Source organism: Zonotrichia leucophrys, chromosome 27 (assembly GCF_028769735.1).
Source record: "Zonotrichia leucophrys gambelii isolate GWCS_2022_RI chromosome 27, RI_Zleu_2.0, whole genome shotgun sequence".
Lineage (NCBI taxonomy): Eukaryota > Metazoa > Chordata > Aves > Passeriformes > Passerellidae > Zonotrichia > Zonotrichia leucophrys.
This window is the reverse complement of record NC_088196.1, coordinates 4,391,308-4,411,652: the sequence shown is the minus strand read 5'-3', so window position 1 is coordinate 4,411,652 and position 20,345 is coordinate 4,391,308. Positions and strand designations below refer to the sequence as shown.

At 44.1% G+C, this 20,345-nt stretch overlaps 1 protein-coding gene and 1 long non-coding RNA gene across 2 annotated transcripts in view; one reads left to right on the top strand and one right to left on the bottom strand.

Annotated features, from left to right (window-relative positions):
• Positions 1 to 563: 563 nt before the first annotated feature.
• LOC135458531 (uncharacterized) lies at positions 564 to 2,147 on the top strand. Its single transcript, XR_010442904.1, has 2 exons — positions 564 to 914; positions 1,465 to 2,147. It is a non-coding gene; the product is annotated as an uncharacterized LOC135458531 (long non-coding RNA).
• A 3,141-nt stretch (positions 2,148 to 5,288) lies between these two features.
• The window catches only part of FBXO47 (F-box protein 47), a 30,223-nt gene continuing 15,166 nt past the window's right edge, over positions 5,289 to 20,345 (bottom strand). The window contains exons 7-10 of the mRNA XM_064733382.1: positions 16,018 to 16,164; positions 12,484 to 12,626; positions 10,074 to 10,233; positions 5,289 to 5,445 (exon numbers count right to left, since the gene is read on the bottom strand). Coding sequence (XP_064589452.1) covers positions 5,327 to 5,445; positions 10,074 to 10,233; positions 12,484 to 12,626; positions 16,018 to 16,164 — 569 coding nt within the window. The 3' untranslated portion in view covers positions 5,289 to 5,326. The remainder of the gene's footprint in view (positions 5,446 to 10,073; positions 10,234 to 12,483; positions 12,627 to 16,017; positions 16,165 to 20,345) is intronic.

The following is a 20,345-nucleotide window of genomic DNA, read 5'->3' as shown; positions in this document are numbered from 1 at the left end:
CCCATGAGGGGACAGAACAACTCAGCGGGACGGAACAATCCGAAAGGACAGAACAACTCCTGAGGGGACAGAACAACCCAGAAGGGACAGAACAACTCCTGAGGGGACAGAACAACCCCCGAGGGGACAGAACAACCCAGCAGGGACAGAACAACCCCCGAAGGGACAGAACAACTCCCAGGGGGACAGAACAACTCCTGCAGGGACAGAACAACCCCCGTGAGGGGACAGAACAACCCAAGGGACGAACAACTCCCGAGGGACAGAACAACTCCCAGGGACAGAACAACTCCAGAGGGACAGAACAACCCCGAAGGGACAGAACAACTCCAAGGGGACGAACAACCCCGAGGGACAGAACAACCCCCAAGGGACAGAACAACCCCCGAGGGACAGAACAACCCCAGCAGGGACAGAACAACCCCGTGGGGACAGAACAACCCCCGTGAGGGGACAGAACAACCCCTGAAGGGACAGAACAACCTCAGCAGGGACAGAACAACCCAGCAGGGACAGAACAACCCCCGTGGGGACAGAACAACCCCGAAGGGACAGAACAACCGCCGGCGGGGACAGACGGCCCCGGGCGCCAGGGCTGGGCCGATCCCGGCTGCCCGCCGGGGTTTATCCCGTGATGTCCCGCAGGAAAAGCGGCTCCATCAGCTCCGGCATCGTCTGTGCATCCTGAGCGGAGCGGGGAGGGGAGGACCGGGGGCGGCTCTGCCCAGCAGCGCTGCCCGCAGCCCCCGCCGCCTCCTCCTCCTCCCTCCCTCGCCATGCTGGACATTTTCATCCTGATGTTTTTCGCCATCATCGGCCTGGTGGTCCTGTCCTACATCATTTACATGCTCTGAGGAGCCGCCGCCGCCGAGGATGCGGCTCAGCAGCGGCCTCGCCCCCCGAGCGGCGGCCAGGTGAGCTCCGAGCCCCTCCAGGTGCGAGTTGAGGGGGAGGATTGTGCCGGGAGGGGGACTGGGGGCAGTTTGGGGGTTTCTGTTGGGTTTGGGGGTGATTTTCCAGTCCAGGCCGCTCAGCCCCGGGCGCTGCGCAGCTGCTGCCGGGTTTATTGGAAAAGCCGCTCCAGCAGCACGGCCCGGTGGCTTTTTGTTCCCGAGCTGGGAGAAATGGAGAAACCGGGAGAAACCGGGCGGGATCCCGGCTGCGTCATCCTCAGGAGCCTCCCGGGGCCGGGGGCGGCTGCTCCCGCTCGGAGCTGCTCCATCCATCCCCGGAGCTGCTCCATCCATCCCCTGTTCTCCCGCACGGAGCTGCTCCATCCATCCCCTGTTCTCCCGCACGGAGCTGCTCCATCCATCCCCGGAGCTGCTCCATCCATCCCCTGTTCTCTCACACGGAGCTGCTCCATCCATCCCCTGTTCTCCGGAGCTGCTCCATCCCCCGTTCTCCGCAGCTCCAGGCCCGGCTCTCTCACACCGGCCTCTCCTTTCTCCTTCTCTCCCGCAGCCTCCGCCCGGTGCGCGTCCCTCGGAGCCTTCTGGAACAGCGTTAACCTCTGCGAGCCCGGCTCGGAGCACGGAGCGGTCACGGAGCCGGGAACGGCAATGGGGGGACACGGAAGGGGGCTCCGAGGGGATGTCCCGCTGCCGGGACCCGGCTAATCCCGCTGTCAGGACCTGAATCCTTCACCCTGTCAGGACCCGAGTCCTTCACCCTGTCAGGACCCGAGTCCTTCACCCTGTCAGGACCTGAATCCTTCACCCTGCCAGGACCTGAGTCCTTCACCCTGTCAGGACCTGAGTCCTTCACCCTGTCAGGACCCGAGTCCTCCACCCTGCCAGGACCCGGCTAATCCCCCTGTCAGGACCTGAATCCTTCACCCTGCCAGGACCTGAGTCCTTCACCCTGCCAGGACCCGAGTCCTTCACCCTGCCAGGACCTGGCTAATCCCCCTGTCAGGACCTGAGTCCTTCACCCTGCCAGGACCCGAGTCCCCCCCGCTCCGGGACCTGGGATGCTCCCGGTGACGCCGCGGTGTCCCCAAGGGGATGGGAAGGGTCCTGTCCCCCCCTTGTGTCCCGTCCCCTCGGTCCGAGGCCGCTCGTCCGGGCTCAGTTTTAGGCAGCGGTTTCTGTTTTTGATGCGCGATGTTCAGGGAGCGGAATAAAGAGGAATGACCCGGGAGAGGGGAGATGGCTCTGGTGTCGCTGCAGGGATGGGGGTGGGGGACACATCCCGGCAATGCCACAGACGGGAAACGCAGCCCGAGGCGCCTCCGTGTCCCCAGCACGGGGGCTGTCCCTGGGGAGGGGTCCCCACCAGGCTGTCCCCTCCCCGAGGGTCCCCGTCCCTGGGGAGGGGTCCCCACCACGCTGTCCCCTCCCCGAGGGTCCCCGTCCCTGGGGAGGGGTCCCCACCACGCTGTCCCCTCCCCGAGGGTCCCCAGCGCTCCCTCGGGGCCCTCGCTGGTGGTTGGGGAAGCTCCAGGAGGCCTTGGATGGGAAAAGGAAAGATTTCAGCACAATGGAAATTTCTGTGGGATGGAAAGAGCGTTTCAGAGCTTCGTTTTTCCTCCGCTTGGAGATGTCTGGGGCATCAGGAGGATTTTTCCTGTTCTTTTTTGAAGCCCTGCATCCATCCCTGCCCTCCCACTGTCACTCATGGGCAATGACTGAAAGTTTCACCCTCCTAGAGAGCAGAATTTTCACATTCCTGGTGTCTCACAGAGTTTTATTTTATTTTTTTTAAAGCAATAAACACCTGAAATATCCATAATGGGGAAAACTTTGTGCCCCTTCAGCTGTCCCTGGCAGCACCACACAAAGCGTGTGAGAGAACAGGATCCAGGGAGAGCAGGGAAATGCTGGAATGGGCAGCTGTGACTTTCAGGAGAGGGAAAAAAAAAAGCGATTTGAGAGCCTGGGAATGCTGGATGTGCTCAGTGCTGGCAGCTGAACGCTCCACACCGCAATTTCCTGCCAGTAAAACTCCCCAGAGAAACTCCAGGCTGGGGATTTCACCCCGGGGCGTTCCTGGAGCCCCCGAGGTGAGGAAACGCCGCTCGCTGCTCTCTCCAGCACCAAATATAGCCGGGAATGGGGAGCCTGGAATATTCCGGGAGGAATTTCTGCCGGCACCATCGCGTTCTCAACAACCTCCCCTCCCTCGGGCCGCCATCTGCGGGGATGGGGGCAGAGCGAGCGCAGAGGAATGCGAGGAATGGAAACTGAGTGTGAAAGCAGAACGATCCTTTCCTCTGGCTCCCAGGCCCCGCAGAGCTGCCGGAGAAATCCCTTCCTGCAGGGCTGGGCGGTGGGAAAGGGAGCCAGGGCAGGAGAGGGGTTTGCAAACGGGGCACGGAGGGCAGGGGCACACGGCAGGATCCAGCCCTGGCATGGGGCATCTGCTCCTGGCCCTGCCTTTTGCCCTCTCTCCCTTGCAGCTGTTAAAATTTGGCAGCAAAAGGAAAATCAGCCTTTCCTCAGGAGGGCAGGGGCACACGGCAGGATCCAGCCCTGCCACCCTGGCACGGGGCGTTTGCTCCTGGCCCTGTTTTTGCCCTCTCTGTTAAAATTTGGCAGCAAAAGGAAAATCAGCCTTTCCTCAAATCCCCCCATTCCGGCTCATCCGGACCTGGATCCTGTCGGAGTTTGAGCTGATCCAAGGGGAGCAGCAAAAGGAGGGAGCATTTCTGGTGGACCAGCATGAACTGGTGGCATTCCCAGCTCACCCCACACTGGGCAGGGCAGCAGGGCCGGGCTTCACTCCCTTGGGAAGGAAAGAGCTGTTCGATGGAAATGTGACAAAAAACTGCCACCAAATATTCCTGAAGTGTCCCGGGCCAGCCCGGATGGGGCCTGGAGCGCCCTGGGACAGGGATGGCACTGATGGGTTTAATGTCCCCGAGGCGCTGGGACAGTTAATGACAATTAATAAAGCCATCAATAATTGACATTCCAGCCCCGCCGGTTGCTCCAGGGAATCAAAGAGCTCCCTTTTCCCTTTTCCCTTTTTTCCCCTGGCTGAGCTCTCATAAAGGCCCCCCTTGTGCCCGGCTGGGATTCCTGGGAATGACCCAGGACACGGATGGGGACACACAAAGGGCGGGCTCTGCTCCCATCCGCTGGAATTATCCATCCTGAGGATAAAAGCACAGACACAGAATCTCCGGGTGGAGATTCCTGGGGGCGTTTTCCCCTTCCCACACCGAGGTTTTTTCGGGATCGCTCCGGACACATTCGGTTCCCGGAGTGGAAAGCAGAGCCTGGAATTTCTCACCTTTCAGAAATTATGTGTAAAACGTCACCTTTGAGCGGCCAGAAGGGGGAAAAAGGGATGATCCCAGCTGGGAAGGCTCCACCTCTGCCATCTACCGGCACCACCGTCAGTGATGTCCCGGAGGCGGATCCCGCCTGGAATTGTGCATTCCACAAACGGGAATTTGGGCACTCAGACTTTCCCAGGTGGCGGCGGATGGGAGCGGGTGGGGACAGCTGACATAAATGGGTCTGGCTGCAGCTGTTCCCAAAATTCCCGAGCTAAATGTGGGAAAAGCTGGTGTGAGGGAAGGGTTGGGAAGGGAATATTCGGGTGGGGAAAGCGGCTCTTCAGGAACCTGGAGGCTGCAAACAGCACACAGGGTGTGAGTGCCTTTTATTGCCATCACAGGGCTGGGCTGGGAGGCAAGAGAGCAGAAAATCAACTCTGAGAAGCAAACATTTCTCCGTTTAAATATTTAAATTTATCCATTTAATGAACCACTGTTCTAATTTAATGTGTTTAATGGGTGTCTTCAACTTGGCTAAATCCTAAAACACTTCAACCCAGGGCAAGGGGAGAGATTTGAAATTTCTTTTTGCTTTCTAAAACCTGGAGATTGAGAGGAAGAAATGCCTCGGTTGATCAAGAAATCACCTTTCCCCAAAGCTGAATGTACAAACCATGGAGCATTTCTGCCACAGAGCCTGAGTCAGACATCTAAAAATGCAGCTCCTCAAATCCCATCCCTCCCTTTCTCCTCGGATTCCCAAGAGAAAACAAATGGAAGAGCTCAGAATGTTTTGGGTTCTGGGCTAAGACAACCCGAGCTCCAGTCGGTGTCTGCACATCAGCTGTGGAAACCGAGCCATTTTTATTGTGTGTGCAAACAGGCACAGTGGGAAAAGAATGCAGTTGGTGTTCCCTGAGGAGCAGAGAGGATGGAATCCCACTGCCCAAGCCCTCCCTGAGCTCACCCAGCTGGGCCCAACTTCTGCCACCCCAGCTCCTACTGGGGTGGGAAATTCAGAAATAATCTGAGACTTGTCTGCAAAAGTTCCGAGGAAAAGAAAGAGGGATCCAGCAGGGACAGGGCAGGGCTCTGTGGAGCTCAGGAGGTGCTGCTGGTGCTGCCCATGGCCAGGTAGAGGATTTCCTTGTGGAAGTTGGCCTGTGCATTCATCAGGTGGAACAGGTTCAGGAAGCTGCTGTCCTCCTCATCCCTCTCCCCTGGCAGGGCACAGAAAAGGAGAGAAATGGAGGAATTCATGAAGGTGAATCCCCCTGAGGCTGAGCTCTCAGCAGAGGGGAGAAGCTGAGCTTTGTGAGCTTGTGCTGGGTTTATCCTCAGCCATGGCAGCACAGGAGGAGCTGAGCTCAGCCTGAGCTTGGGATGGGTTTATCCTCAGCCATGGCAGCACAGGAGGAGCTCAGCCTGAGCTTGGGATGGGTTTATCCTCAGCCATGGCAGCACAGGAGGAGCTGAGCTCAGCCTGAGCTTGTGCTGGGTTTAACTCAGCCCATGGCAGCACAGGAGGAGCTGAGCTTTGTGAGCTTGGGATGGGTTTAACTCAGCCATGGCAGCACAGGAGGAGCTCAGCCTGAGCTTGGGATGGGTTTATCCTCAGCCATGGCAGCACAGGAGGAGCTGAGCTTTGTGAGCTTGTGCTGGGTTTATCCTCAGCCATGGCAGCACAGGAGGAGCTCAGCCTGAGCTTGGGATGGGTTTAACCTCAGCCATGGCAGCACAGGAGGAGCTGAGCTCAGCCTGAGCTTGGGATGGGTTTAACTCAGCCATGGCAGCACAGGAGGAGCTGAGCTTTGTGAGCTTGGGATGGGTTTAACTCAGCCATGGCAGCACAGGAGGAGCTGAGCCTGAATTTGTGCTGGGTTTATCCTCAGCCATGGCAGCACAGGAGGAGCTGAGCTCAGCCTGAGCTTGGGATGGGTTTATCCTCAGCCATGGCAGCACAGGAGGAGCTCAGCCTGAATTTGGGATGGGTTTATCCTCAGCCCATGGCAGCACAGGAGGAGCTCAGCCTGAGCTTGTGACCTCAGCCATGGCAGCACAGGAGGAGCTGAGCTTTTGAGCTTGGGATGGGTTTAACCTCAGCCATGGCAGCACAGGAGGAGCTGAGCTCAGCCTGAGCTTGTGCTGGATTTAACCTCAGCCCATGGCAGCACAGGAGAAGCTCAGCCTGAGCTTGGGATGGGTTTAACCTCAGCCATGGCAGCACAGAGGAGCTGAGCTTTGTGAGCTTGGGATGGGTTTATCCTCAGCCATGGCAGCAGAGGGGGAGCTCAGCCTGAGCTTGTGCTGGGTTTAACCTCAGCCATGGCAGCACAGGAGGAGCTCAGCCTGAGCTTGGGATGGGTTTATCCTCAGCCCATGGCAGCACAGGAGGAGCTGAGCTTTGTGAGCTTGTGCTGGGTTTATCCTCAGCTATGGCAGCACAGGAGGAGCTGAGCTTTGTGAGCTTGTGCTGGGTTTATCCTCAGCCATGGCAGCACAGGAGGAGCTGAGCTCAGCCTGAGCTTGGGCTGGGTTTATCCTCAGCCATGGCAGCACAGGAGGAGCTGAGCTTTGTGAGCTTGGGATGGGTTTAACTCAGCCATGGCAGCACAGGAGGAGCTGAGCTTTGTGAGCTTGGGATGGGTTTATCCTCAGCCATGGCAGCACAGGAGGAGCTCAGCCTGAGCTTGGGATGGGTTTATCCTCAGCCATGGCAGCACAGGAGGAGCTCAGCCTGAGCTTGGGATGGGTTTATCCTCAGCCATGGCAGCACAGGAGGAGCTGAGCTCAGCCTGAGCTTGGGATGGGTTTATCCTCAGCCATGGCAGCACAGGAGGAGCTGAGCTTTGTGAGCTTGGGATGGGTTTAACTCAGCCATGGCAGCACAGGAGGAGCTGAGCCTGAACTTGGGATGGGTTTAACTCAGCCATGGCAGCACAGGAGGAGCTGAGCCTGAGCTTGGGATGGGTTCAACCTCAGCCATGGCAGCACAGGAGGAGCTGAGCCTGAGCTTGGGATGGGTTTATCCTCAGCCATGGCAGCACAGGAGGAGCTGAGCCTGAGCTTGGGATGGGTTTAACCTCAGCCATGGCAGCACAGGAGGAGCTCAGCCTGAGCTTGTGCTGGGTTTATCCTCAGCCATGGCAGCACAGGAGGAGCTGAGCTTTGTGAGCTTGGGATGGGTTTATCCTCAGCCATGGCAGCACAGGAGGAGCTGAGCTCAGCCTGAGCTTGTGCTGGATTTAACCTCAGCCCATGGCAGCACAGGAGGAGCTGAGCTTTGTGAGCTTGGGATGGGTTTATCCTCTGCCATGGCAGCACAGGAGGAGCTGAGCCTGAGCTTGGGATGGGTTTAACTCAGCCCATGGCAGCACAGGAGGAGCTGAGCTTTGTGAGCTTGTGCTGGGTTTATCCTCAGCCATGGCAGCACAGGAGGAGCTGAGCTTTGTGAGCTTGGGATGGGTTTATCCTCAGCCATGGCAGCACAGGAGGAGCTGAGCCTGAGCTTGGGATGGGTTTAACTCAGCCATGGCAGCACAGGAGGAGCTGAGCTTTGTGAGCTTGTGCTGGGTTTATCCTCAGCCATGGCAGCACAGGAGGAGCTGAGCCTGAGCTTGGGATGGGTTCAACCTCAGCCATGGCAGCACAGGAGGAGCTCAGCCTGAGCTTGGGATGGGTTTAACTCAGCCATGGCAGCACAGGAGGAGCTGAGCCTGAGCTTGTGCTGGGTTTAACCTCAGCCATGGCAGCACAGGAGGAGCTGAGCTCAGCCTGAATTTGTGCTGGGTTTATCCTCAGCCATGGCAGCACAGGAGGAGCTCTCCCAGACTCCTTCCAGCCTGTCCTGGGACAGACAGGAACAATTGTGAGCCAGGACAAGGAGCTGGGCTGGGCTGGGCTGGGCTGAGTGGTTTTAAATCTGCCCCACCACAAAGCTGGGCCCAAAGCCCCTTTTGGGCTGGGCTGGCTGTTCCTCTCTCCAGCTCAGCTCCACCATTGTCCCTGAGGCTCCAGCAGGGCTGGGCACAGATGCAGCTGCAGCAGCTGCAGCTTTAGGCCCAGCCCAAAAGGGACTTTGGGCCCAGCTTTGTGGTGGGACAGATTAAAAACCACTGTTGGTTTCAGCATCCATGAATGCCTTAAAAATTTAGTAATTTAAAATGAGTTTAAAATGAATAATTGTAATAATAATAATGATAAATTATGATATATAATAGCAAAATAAATATAAGAAATAATATAATATAATATAATATAATATAATATAATATAATATAATATAATATAATATAATATAATATAATATAATATAATATATCATATCATATCATATCATATCATAGTATAAAATATCATAGTATATAATAGTATATAATAGTATATAATATAATAGTATATAATATAATAGTATATAATAGTATATAATGTAATAGTATAGTATAGTATATAATAGTATAGTATATAATAGTATAATAATAAAATTATTATTTGTAATACTAAAAGAAATATAATTCCATATAAAATAAAATCAATAGATAATCATATATAAGTAATACTAATATTTTATAATTCTCTATAATAATAAATCTATAGAGTATAGAAATATAATTCCATATAAAATAAAATCAATAGATAATCATATATAAGTAATACTAATATTTTATAATTCTCTATAATAATAAATCTATAGAGTATAGAAATATAATTCCATATAAAATAAAATCAATACTAATATTTTATAATTCTCTATAATAATAAATCTATAGAGTATAGAAATATAACTCCATATAAAATAAAATCAATCCATATATATTCATATATAATACTAATATTTTATAATTCTCTATAATAATAAATCTATAGAGTATAGAAATATAATTCCATATAAAATAAAATCAATACATATATAATCTTATATAATACTAATATTTTATAATTCTCTATAATAATAAATATATAGAGTATAGAAATATAATTCCATATAAAATAAAATCAATACTAATATTTTATAATTCTCTATAATAATAAATCTATAGAGTATATAATAACTATATAATAATTTAAAATAAATTTAAAATAAATATTTCTTCCCAACAATGACACTTGCACGGTTATTTTTGCTGCCCAGAGCAAAATATCCCAGGCCAGGCTGGGCAGGGCTGGGAGCACTGGGACAGTGGGAGGTGTCCCTGCCTGGCACTGGGGTGGCACTGGATGAACTTTAAGGTCCCTTCCCACCCAAACCATCCTGAAATCTGCAGATTTGTGATTTTCTGTAGTAAACCCCTCAGGTTTAGCCAGGGCCCCTTGGAGAACAGAATGCTGACACAGCGGCAAAGAAGTTTCCTGTCTCCAGGGACATCCGCCTTGTACCTTATCCCTATAGCCATGGAAGGCAATATTGTGTTAACCCTACTATTGGTCACTTATGGTCACTCTAACACCTTTGCCATTGGTCAGGATTGGATCCAGGCCAAGGGTATAAAAGTAGCACACTGTACCCCTACTAACTGGGAAGAAGAAGAGCTGAGACCCTTCATGGACCCTACAATAAATCCATACACATGGAACAGCAGCATCTTCTGCTTCTCCTCTCTCTACCGTCTGCTGGAGCCTTAGGCCAAGGGAAAAGCTACCTAGCAAGCAAAGCTGAAATCACAAGAGCTGCCTGATCACTAAGAGCTGAATATTCCCTGCTTGCTAGGGGCTGACCCGCGGCCTTGGTCTGAGAGCGAGCTGGCTTCTGGCACCCAGTCCCCTTGGGGACTGAGCTCTGGAGCTGGAACAGCTTGCACAGGATACGACCAAGCAAGGCTCATTTAATTTTCTATCCTCAGGCCCTTACCAGCCAGCACTGCCTGCAGCATGTCCATGAGCATGCGGGCAAAGGAGTTCTCCAGGCACTGCAGGAAGTTGTTCCTCTCGCAGGGAGTGCTGAAAACGTTGCAGACCTTCTGCATCATCCTCACGGCCCAGTCCATGCAGTACAGGTCCTTCTCACACACCTGGAGGCCACAGCAAGGATTGAAAGGATTGAGGGTTTTTAGGGTGCAAAATCAAATCTCAGCCTTCTGGCTCAGCTCTGCCAAGGCCTGGAGGATCTGGGGTGGTGAGAAGGGCACAGAGATTGTTCCTGTTGGCACAAAGGGAATTCTGAGCCTGTGGGAACCCTCCCTGATGGGGAGAGCCCTAAAAAGTTCTGTGCCAGAACTGGGAGACGAATGGAACTTTTGGTTTTTTGGTTTTCTTTGCTGTTGATTTTTCTCTTATCAGCAGTTCAGCACTCTGTGTACTCTCTCAGACTTAGTGTAAAAAGAAAAGGCACCAAGGAACACACAGGTTCAAGGTCTTTTAAAGCTATTTTGTCCAATTAACCCTTAGAACATATTTTATTTCTACCAATAATTGTCTGTTCCTGCAGCATCTGCACTGCAGCTCTTTCAGTGCCACCAACCCTGCAGAAAATGGAGGAGATGAAGAAGAAGGAGATCAGACAATTCCCCAAATCCTCCATCTTGTCTCCTATCCACTTCCCTCCTAAAACTGAGTTTTTCCCCCTGTGATAAATTCATTACACCATTATCTATTTCACACACAGAAAATTCCAATTCATCCCAAAGTCTTGGAAGTTTTCTGCATGGATGAAGGTTAAGAGCAGTGTTCTCCTGGAGGTCAGAACTTATTCCCTGTGCCCTGGGTTCCAACATGACAATTTTGCTGCTGGGGCTTCTCCTCCTCAGGAACAGCGAGCAGAGAGGTGGAAGAAATACAGTTAAAATAAAAGATGAACAATTGTTTTCAATCCCCTAAATTAAATCCCAGACCTGCCCACTTTGAGCAAGGGCTGCCCCAGCCTGGGCTGGGTGGGATGTGTGCCTCAAATCTCCTTTCAGCTGCTGTTTGCCTTAAAATTGAATTTTTGCAGTGGGGTGGGTTTTGGTTCCATGGCACAAGGACATGGAGGAGAGAGGTGAAAATCCCAAACCCAGCTCCTGGGGGTAAAATTTTCCAGCAAATGCAGGGCAAAGAGAGGCTGAGCTGTACTCACCAGCACCATGAAGACCATGAAGAAGAAGGAGATCAGACAATTCCCCAAATCCTCCATCTTGTCTCCTATCCACTTCCCTCCTAAAACTGAGTTTTTCCCCCTGTGAAATACTCATTAAACTCATAATTTTCCCCATTATCTACTCCACACACAGAAAATTCCAATTCATCCCAAAGTCTTGGAGGTTTTCTGCATGGATGAAGGTTAACAGCAGTGTTCTCCTGGAGGTCAGAACTTATTCCCTGTGCCCTGGGTTCCAACACAACAATTTTGCTGCTGGGGCTTCTCCTCCTCAGGAACAGCGAGCAGAGAGGTGGAAGAAATACAGTTAAAATAAAAGATGAACAATTGTTTTCAATCTCCTAAATTAAATCCCAGACCTGCCCAATTTGAGCAAGGGCTGCCCCAGCCTGGGCTGGGTGGGGTGTGTGCCTCAAATCTCCTTTCAGCTGCTGTTTGCCTTAAAATTGCCTTTTTGCAGTGGGGTGGGGTTTTGGTTCCGTGGCACAAGGACATGGAGGAGAGAGGTGAAAATCCCAACCCCAGCTCCTGGGGGTGAAATTTTCCAGCCAATGCAGGGCAAAGAGAGGCTGTGTCGGATCTCAAGATCTCAGTCCTGAGATACTGAGCCTCCGAGGGGGCTCGGGAATCCTGGAATGTTCCAGAAGTGTCTGGTGGCTGGACTTTGGTCCTGCACAGGAGACGACAAGGATGAGGGCTTCACCAGGGTGAATGGTGAAAAGATTAGCTAATTAGAGGGTGAGACACAGGGTTTAGGATTTATGTACAGGGGGGTTTGGAGGAGTAAGATGGAGGAATTGGGGCGTGTCCTACCCCCCTTCTTCTTCCTCTTCTCCTCCATCTTCTTTGGCCACGGTGGCACCTTTGGATTGGTTATTACTGAGAGTGCACCGAGTTATAAGAATAGATGGTATTGGGGAAAAATGATAAATATTGTACACGTAACAATGGGTATAAAGATAGGTGACCGCCCGGAGGGCAGCACAGTGTGCTCATGGCTGGCTGCTGAGCAGATCTTGTTCGGCTGAAAGAAATCTTTTAGATAAACAATTAATAAACATAAAAACCGAAAGAAGAACTGAAGCCTCTTCTCGTCCTTCGATACGCGGCTGCCCCAAGGCCACCCCGGGCCTTTCCAGGCCCCTCAAACAGCCGAGATAACCGGACAAGGCTGAGCTGTGCTCACCAGCACCATGAAGACCATGAGCCTGGCCAGCTCCACAGCCCGGCCATTCACAGCTTTGCTGGCCAGGAAGGTGAAGCAGATGCTGTTGCCACTGAGGAGCAGCAGGCGAGCGTTGTTCTCCATCAGCCACTCCTGGGGAACCACTGCAGAACAGGGAGAAAGAGGATTTCAGTCCCCTGAAATCTCCATAAATCCATTTCTAAATGGGTTTAGAGAAAATTCTCAGACCTCGACAGAAGCTTTGCATCGTTTGTGTTTGGGTGTGAGCTTGGAGATAAGAAATGTTAACTTTGAAATGCTATAAAACAAAATAGATATAAAAAAAATATTAATATATAAAATATATAAATATTTAAATTTATATATAAAATATATAAATTTTATATATAAATATTTTATATATTTATATTTTATATATTAAATATTTTATATTAATATTTTATATATTAAATAGTAACTATATAAATATATAATATTATATATTAAATATTAAATATTTTATATATTAATATTTTTATATTAAATATATATAGATATATTTTATATATCTATAAAATATATATTTATATATAAAATATATAAATATATATTTATAGATATATAAATAAAATGCGATAAATAAAAAAGATTGTTGAGAGGAATGGAACTAGAAATAAATAAAAATAAGATAGATTTTTAGGGAAATAGAACTATGAAAGGTGATTTTAAATAAATAAGACTAGATATTTTAGAGAAATAGAACTATGAAGGGTGTATTTTAAATAAATAAGACTAGATATTTTAGGGAAATAGAACTATGAAAGGTGTATTTTAAATAAATAAGACTAGATATTTTAGAGAAATAGAACTATGAAAGGTGTATTTAAATAAAGAAGACCTCGACAGAAGCTTTGCATCGTTTGTGTTCGGGTGTGAGTTTGGAGATAAGAAATGTAACTTTGAAATGCTATAAAATAACATAGATATAAAAAAATAATAAATATATATAATAATATTAAATATTTAAATTTATATATAAAATATATAAAATTTTCTATATAAAATATTTATATATATTTATTTTATATATATAAATATTTTTTATATTAATATTTTATATATTAAATATTAACTATATAAAATATATAAATTTTTTATAATAAAATTAAATCTTTTATATGTTAATATTTTTATAATTAAATTATATATAGAATAATTTTATATATCTATAAAATATATAAATTTATATATAAAATATATAAATATATTATTTTATAGATATATAAAATAAAATGCGATAAATAAAATAGATGTTGTTGAGAGGGAAATGGAACTAGAAATAAATAAATAAACTAAGGGATAATAAGGGAAATAGAACTATGAAAGGTGTATTTTAAATAAATAAGACTAGATATTTTAGGGAAATAGAACTATGAAAGGTGTATTTAAATAAAGAAGACCTCGACAGAAGCTTTGCATCGTTTGTGTTTGGGTGTGAGTTTGGAGATAAGAAATGTTAACTTTGAAATGCTATAAAACAAAATAGATATAAAAAAATATTAAATGTTTAAATTATATATAAATATATTTTATTTGATATATAAAATAAAATAAAATAAAATGCTATAAATAACATAGATGTTGTTGAGAGGGAAATGGAACTAGAAATAAATAAATAAGACTAGATATTTTAGGGAAATAGAACTATGAAAGGTGTATTTTAAATAAATAAGACTAGATATTTTAGGGAAATAGAACTATGAAAGGTGTATTTTAAATAAATAAGACTAGATATTTAGGGAAATAGAACTATGAAAGGTGTATTTAAATAAATAAGACTAGATATTTTAGGGAAATAGAACTATGAAAAAGTGTATTTAAATAAAATAGACCTCGACAGAAGCTTTGCATCGTTGTGTTTGGGTGTGAGTTTGAGTAAGAAATGTTAACTTTGAAATGCATAAATAAAATAGATATAAAAAAATATAAATATAATAAATATATAAATATTTAAATTATATATAAAATATATAAATTTTAATATATAAATTATTTTATAATATGATAATTTTATATATTAAATATTTTAATATTAATATTTTTATATATTAAATACATATAGATATATTTTATATATCTATAAAATATATAAATATTTAAATTTATATATAAATATATATTTTATAGATATATAAAATAAAATGCGATAAATAACATAGATGTTGTTGAGAGGGAAATGGAACTAGAAATAAATAAATAAATAAGACTAGATATTTTAGGGAAATAGAACTATGAAAGGTGTATTTTAAATAAATAAGACTAGATATTTAGGGAAGTAGAACTATGAAAGGTGTATTTTAAATAAATAAGACTAGATATTTTAGGGAAATAGAACTATGAAAGGTGTATTTAAATAAAGAAGACCTCGACAGAAGCTTTGCATCGTTTGTGTTTGGGTGTGAGCTTGGAGATAAGAAATGTTAACTTTGAAATGCTATAAAACAAAATAGATATAAAAAATATAAATATATAAATATTTAAATTTATATATAAATATATATTTTATAGATATATAAAATAAAATAAAATGCTATAAATAACATAGATGTTGTTGAGAGGGAAATGGAACTAGAAATAAATAAATAAGACTAGATATTTTAGGGAAATAGAACTATGAAAGGTGTATTTAAATAAAGAAGACCTCGACAGAAGCTTTGCATCGTTTGTGTTTGGGTGTGAGTTTGGAGATAAGAAATGTTAACTTTGAAATGCTATAAAACAAAATAGATATAAAAAAAAACAAATATATAAATATTTAAATTTATATATAAATATATCTTTTATAGATATATAAAATAAAATAAAATGCTATAAATAAAATAGACGTTGTTGAGAGGGAAATGGAACTAGAAATAAATAAATAAGACTAGATATTTTAGGGAAATAGAACTATGAAAGGTGTATTTTACTGAGACCTAAAGGAGTAATTTTAGATAATCAGCTTTAAGAAATTTACTAAAGCTGATAGGGTAAAAAGTGCTTATAGTGTATTGTAATTTAAAAATAGCTTCTGATTGTGATGGCAGGAATTATAACATCTGTATTGCCTCACCCTCCTCATGAAAATCAAAATAAAATAAAAGTTTTTGAAAACAGCTCTCAGTTTTCTGGGGCAGAAAAAGGCAGAAGGGGAGCAGTGAAATTGCACCAACAATCCCTGCCAGTGATGGGCAGAGCTCTGGGAAAAACCTCAGTGCAGCTGGGAAAAACGCTCAGGAGAATTTTACCTGAGCAAATTCAGGTTTGGACAATGTTTCCTGAATAATTCAAGGCGAGATTTGAGTTTTAAAGGGTTTTGCATGGGTTCTTCAAGGATTTCTCCATGGGGAAAGCCAGCCTGGATGTGTCAAACAAGCTGGGTTGGTCTCAGTTTGGTTTCTCAGTGTGAGGATTTTTCCAGCTCAGCCACAGCCACTGAGAGGAATTGTGCAGCACACAGCTGGGCCTGGAGGATGTGAGGATCATTTTATTAATGATAAAAAGTCAAAAACACACCTGAGAGCTCATCCACGAGGCTGATCACATCATCTGCTGTCCATTCTCTGGCCTCTGTGCCGTAGAGCAGCTTGATGGCATCAGCCAAACCCTTCAGACTGCTCTCGTCCGTCGGTCCTTCGATCATTTTCTGCCACACCACGTGCCCTGGGTGATACATCAATCACAACAGAGGCATTTTGTATGGTCAAGACAAAGGCAGTGACTGTATTAGAAATAGGGTTATAGGTAAAATTCACCAGTTTCCACCAGGATTGGAATTCCCTTTCAAACTCAGTGGCATTGTCCCAAATTATTTTCGGAATTTCTGTGGGGAAAGTGCCTTCCTCGCCCTCTCTTATAATTGCAGCAGAGACTGACTGCATCCATAATTGTGCCTGGATACAGCTGAGGGCTAAGGAGACATTATTTTGTGTGGCACCAAGTGCATCAATCACCAATTTGTGATCGTTCACATTTACTCTTTCCCAATTTGGCAAAAAAATGTTTGACAACATCCACTGGTGTGTCCCCAAAGCCAACAGAGATGACCTCAGTGGTTGCTGTAATTTGGACAGATCTCCAGCCATAATTAAATGAGAAAATGTGTTTTCCCTCAGGGAAATGGGCGCTTCTTTGAGATGGGTTTAGATCTCCCCAAGCAGGGGAGAATAGAGGAACAGAGGTGTAATTTAATTTCTTCATTGAATTATAACTTACATGTGTGTTTGTGTGTATCATTCATTTATTTATTTCCTGTATTTGAATTATAACTTGGGTTTAGATCTCCCAGGCTGGGGAGAATAGAGGAACAGAGGTGCAATTTAATTTCTTCATTGAATTTAACTTACATGTGTGTTTGTGTGTAATTCATTTATTTATCTCCTGTATTTGAATTATAACTTACACGTGTGTTCGTGTGTGTATAATTCATTTATTTACTTCCTGTATTTGAATTATAACTTACACGTGTGTTCGTGTGTATAATTCATTTATTTATTTCCTGTATCTGAATTATAACTTACACGTGTGTTTGTGTGCATAATTCATTTATTTATCTCCTGTATTTGAATTATAACTTACACGTGTGTTTGTGTGTATCATTCATTTATTTATTTCCTGTATTTGAATTATAACTTACACGTGTGTTTGTGTGTATAATTCATTTATTTATTTCCTGTATTTGAATTATAACTTACACGTGTGTTTGTGTGTATCATTCATTTATTTATTTCCTGTATTTGAATTATAACTTACACGTGTGTTTGTGTGTGTAATTCATTTATTTATTTCCTGTATTTGAATTATAACTTACACGTGTGTTTGTGTGTGTAATTCATTTATTTATTTATTTCCTGTATTTGAATTATAACTTACACGTGTGTTTGTGTGTATCATTCATTTATTTATTTCCTGTATTTGAATTATAACTTACACGTGTGTTCGTGTAATTCATTTATTTATTTCCTGTATTTGAATTATAACTTACACGTGTGTTTGTGTGCGTAATTCATTTATTTATTTCCTATATTTGAATTATAACTTACACGTGTGTTTGTGTGTGTAATTCATTTATTTATTTCCTGTATCTGAATTATAACTTACACGTGTGTTTGTGTGTGTAATTCATTTATTTCCTGTATTTGAATTATAACTTACATGTGTGTTTGTGTGTATAATTCATTTATTTATTTCCTGTATCTGAATTATAACTTACACGTGTGTTTGTGTGTATCATTTATTTATTTCCTGTATTTGAATTATAACTTACACGTGTGTTTGTGTGTATAATTCATTTATTTATTTCCTGTATTTGAATTATAACTTGGGGTTTAGATCTCCCCAAGCTGGGGAGAATAGAGGAATAGAGGTGCAATTTAATTTCTTCATTGAATTTAACTTACACGTGTGTTTGTGTGTGTAATTCATTTATTTATTTCCTGTATTTGAATTATAACTTACACGTGTGTTTGTGTGTGTAATTCATTTATTTATTTCCTGTATTTGAATTATAACTTACACGTGTGTTCGTGTGTATAATTCATTTATTTATTTCCTGTATTTGAATTATAACTTACACGTGTGTTTGTGTGTGTAATTCATTTATTTATTTCCTGTATTTGAATTATAACTTACACGTGTGTTTGTGTGTATAATTCATTTATTTATTTCCTGTATTTGAATTATAACTTACACGTGTGTTTGTGTGTATCATTCATTTATTTATTTCCTGTATTTGAATTATAACTTGGGGTTTAGATCTCCCCAAGCTGGGGAGAATAGAGGAACAGAGGTGTAATTTAATTTCTTCATTGAATTTAACTTACATGTGTGTTTGTGTGTAATTCATTTATTTATTTCCTGTATTTGAATTATAACTTACGTGTGTGTTTGTGTGTATAATTCATTTATTTATTTCCTGTATTTGAATTATAACTTACACGTGTGTTTGTGTGTGTAATTCATTTATTTATTTCCTGTATTTGAATTATAACTTACACGTGTGTTCGTGTGCATCATTCATTTATTTATTTCCTGTATTTGAATTATAACTTACACGTGTGTTTGTGTGTATAATTCATTTATTTATTTCCTGTATTTGAATTATAACTTACACGTGTGTTTGTGTGTGTATAATTTATTTATTTCCTGTATTTGAATTGTAACTTACACGTGTGTTTGTGTGTGTAATTCATTTATTTATTTCCTGTATTTGAATTATAACTTACACGTGTGTTTGTGTGTATCATTCATTTATTTATTTCCTGTATTTGAATTATAACTTACACGTGTGTTCGTGTGTATAATTCATTTATTTATTTCCTGTATTTGAATTATAACTTACACGTGTGTTTGTGTGTATCATTCATTTATTTATTTCCTGTATTTGAATTATAACTTACACGTGTGTTTGTGTGTATAATTCATTTATTTATTTCCTGTATTTGAATTATAACTTACACGTGTGTTTGTGTGTATAATTCATTTATTTATTTCCTGTATTTGAATTATAACTTACACGTGTGTTTGTGTGTGTAATTTATTTATTTCCTGTATCTTAGTGATGCCTGGTTGAGCAGAACAATTTTTTTCCCAGGCAATGCAATGGCTCCAATGGCTTCAGATGGACAGAGGGCAGGTTGAGATTGGATCTTGGGAATGTGGGATCTCAGCACCTCAGCACTGAGGGGTCACCCAGAGCACCCTTGGGGGGCTCGGGAGTCCTGGAATGTTCCAGAAGTGTCTGGTGGCTGCACTTTGATCCCACACAGGAGACGACACCTGTATGAGGACAGGAGGGTTTCACCGGGGTGAATGGTGAAGGGATTGGTTAATTAGAGAGTGAAACACAGGGTTTAGGATTTCTGTACAGGGGGGTTTAGAGAAGTAAGATGGAGGAATTGGGGCGTGTCCTGTCCTTCTTCTTCTTCTTCTTCTTCTCCTCCATCTTCTGTGGTGATGGTGGCACTTTGGGATTGGTTATTACTGAGAGTGCACCGAGTTATAAGAATAAATGGTATTGGGAAAAATGATAAATATTGTACACGTAACAATGGGTATAAAGACAGGTGAGTGTGCTCATGGCTGGCTGCTGAGCAGAGCTCTGTCGGGCCGAGAGAAAATCTTTTAGATAAACAATTAATAAACATAAAAACCGAAAGAAGAACTGAAGCCTCTTCTCATCCTTTGATACGCGGCTGTCCCAAGGCCACCCCGGGCCTTTCCAGGCCCCTCAAACAGCTGAAAACCAGACAAGGAAGGAATTCCTTCCCTCCCTTCCTCATGGGAGGGGCTGCAATGGGGCTGCCCCATCCCTGAAGTGTCTCAGGCCAGGCTGGACGGGGTTTGGAGCAACCCCACACTGGTTTGGGACAGTGGGAGCTCCCAACCCCTTCCATGACTCCACCATTCCAACACAACCCCATTTTTTGGGTTTAACCCCACACTGGTTTGGGACAGTGGGAGCTCCCAACCCCTTCCATGACTCCACCATTCACACACAACCCCATTTTTTGGGTTTAACCCTACACTGGTTTGGGACAGTGGGAGCTCCCAACCCCTTCCATGACTCCACCATTCCAACACAACCCCATTTTTTGGGTTTAACCCCACACTGGTTTGGGACAGTGGGAGCTCCCAACCCCTTCCATGACTCCACCATTCCAACACAAGCCCATTTTTTGGGTTTAACCCCACACTGGTTTGGGACAGTGGGAGCTCCCAACCCCTTCCACCATTCCAACACAACCCCATTTTTTGGGTTTAACCCTACACTGGTTTGGGACAGTGGGAGCTCCCAACCCCTTCCATGACTCCACCATTCACACACAACCCCATTTTTTGGGTTT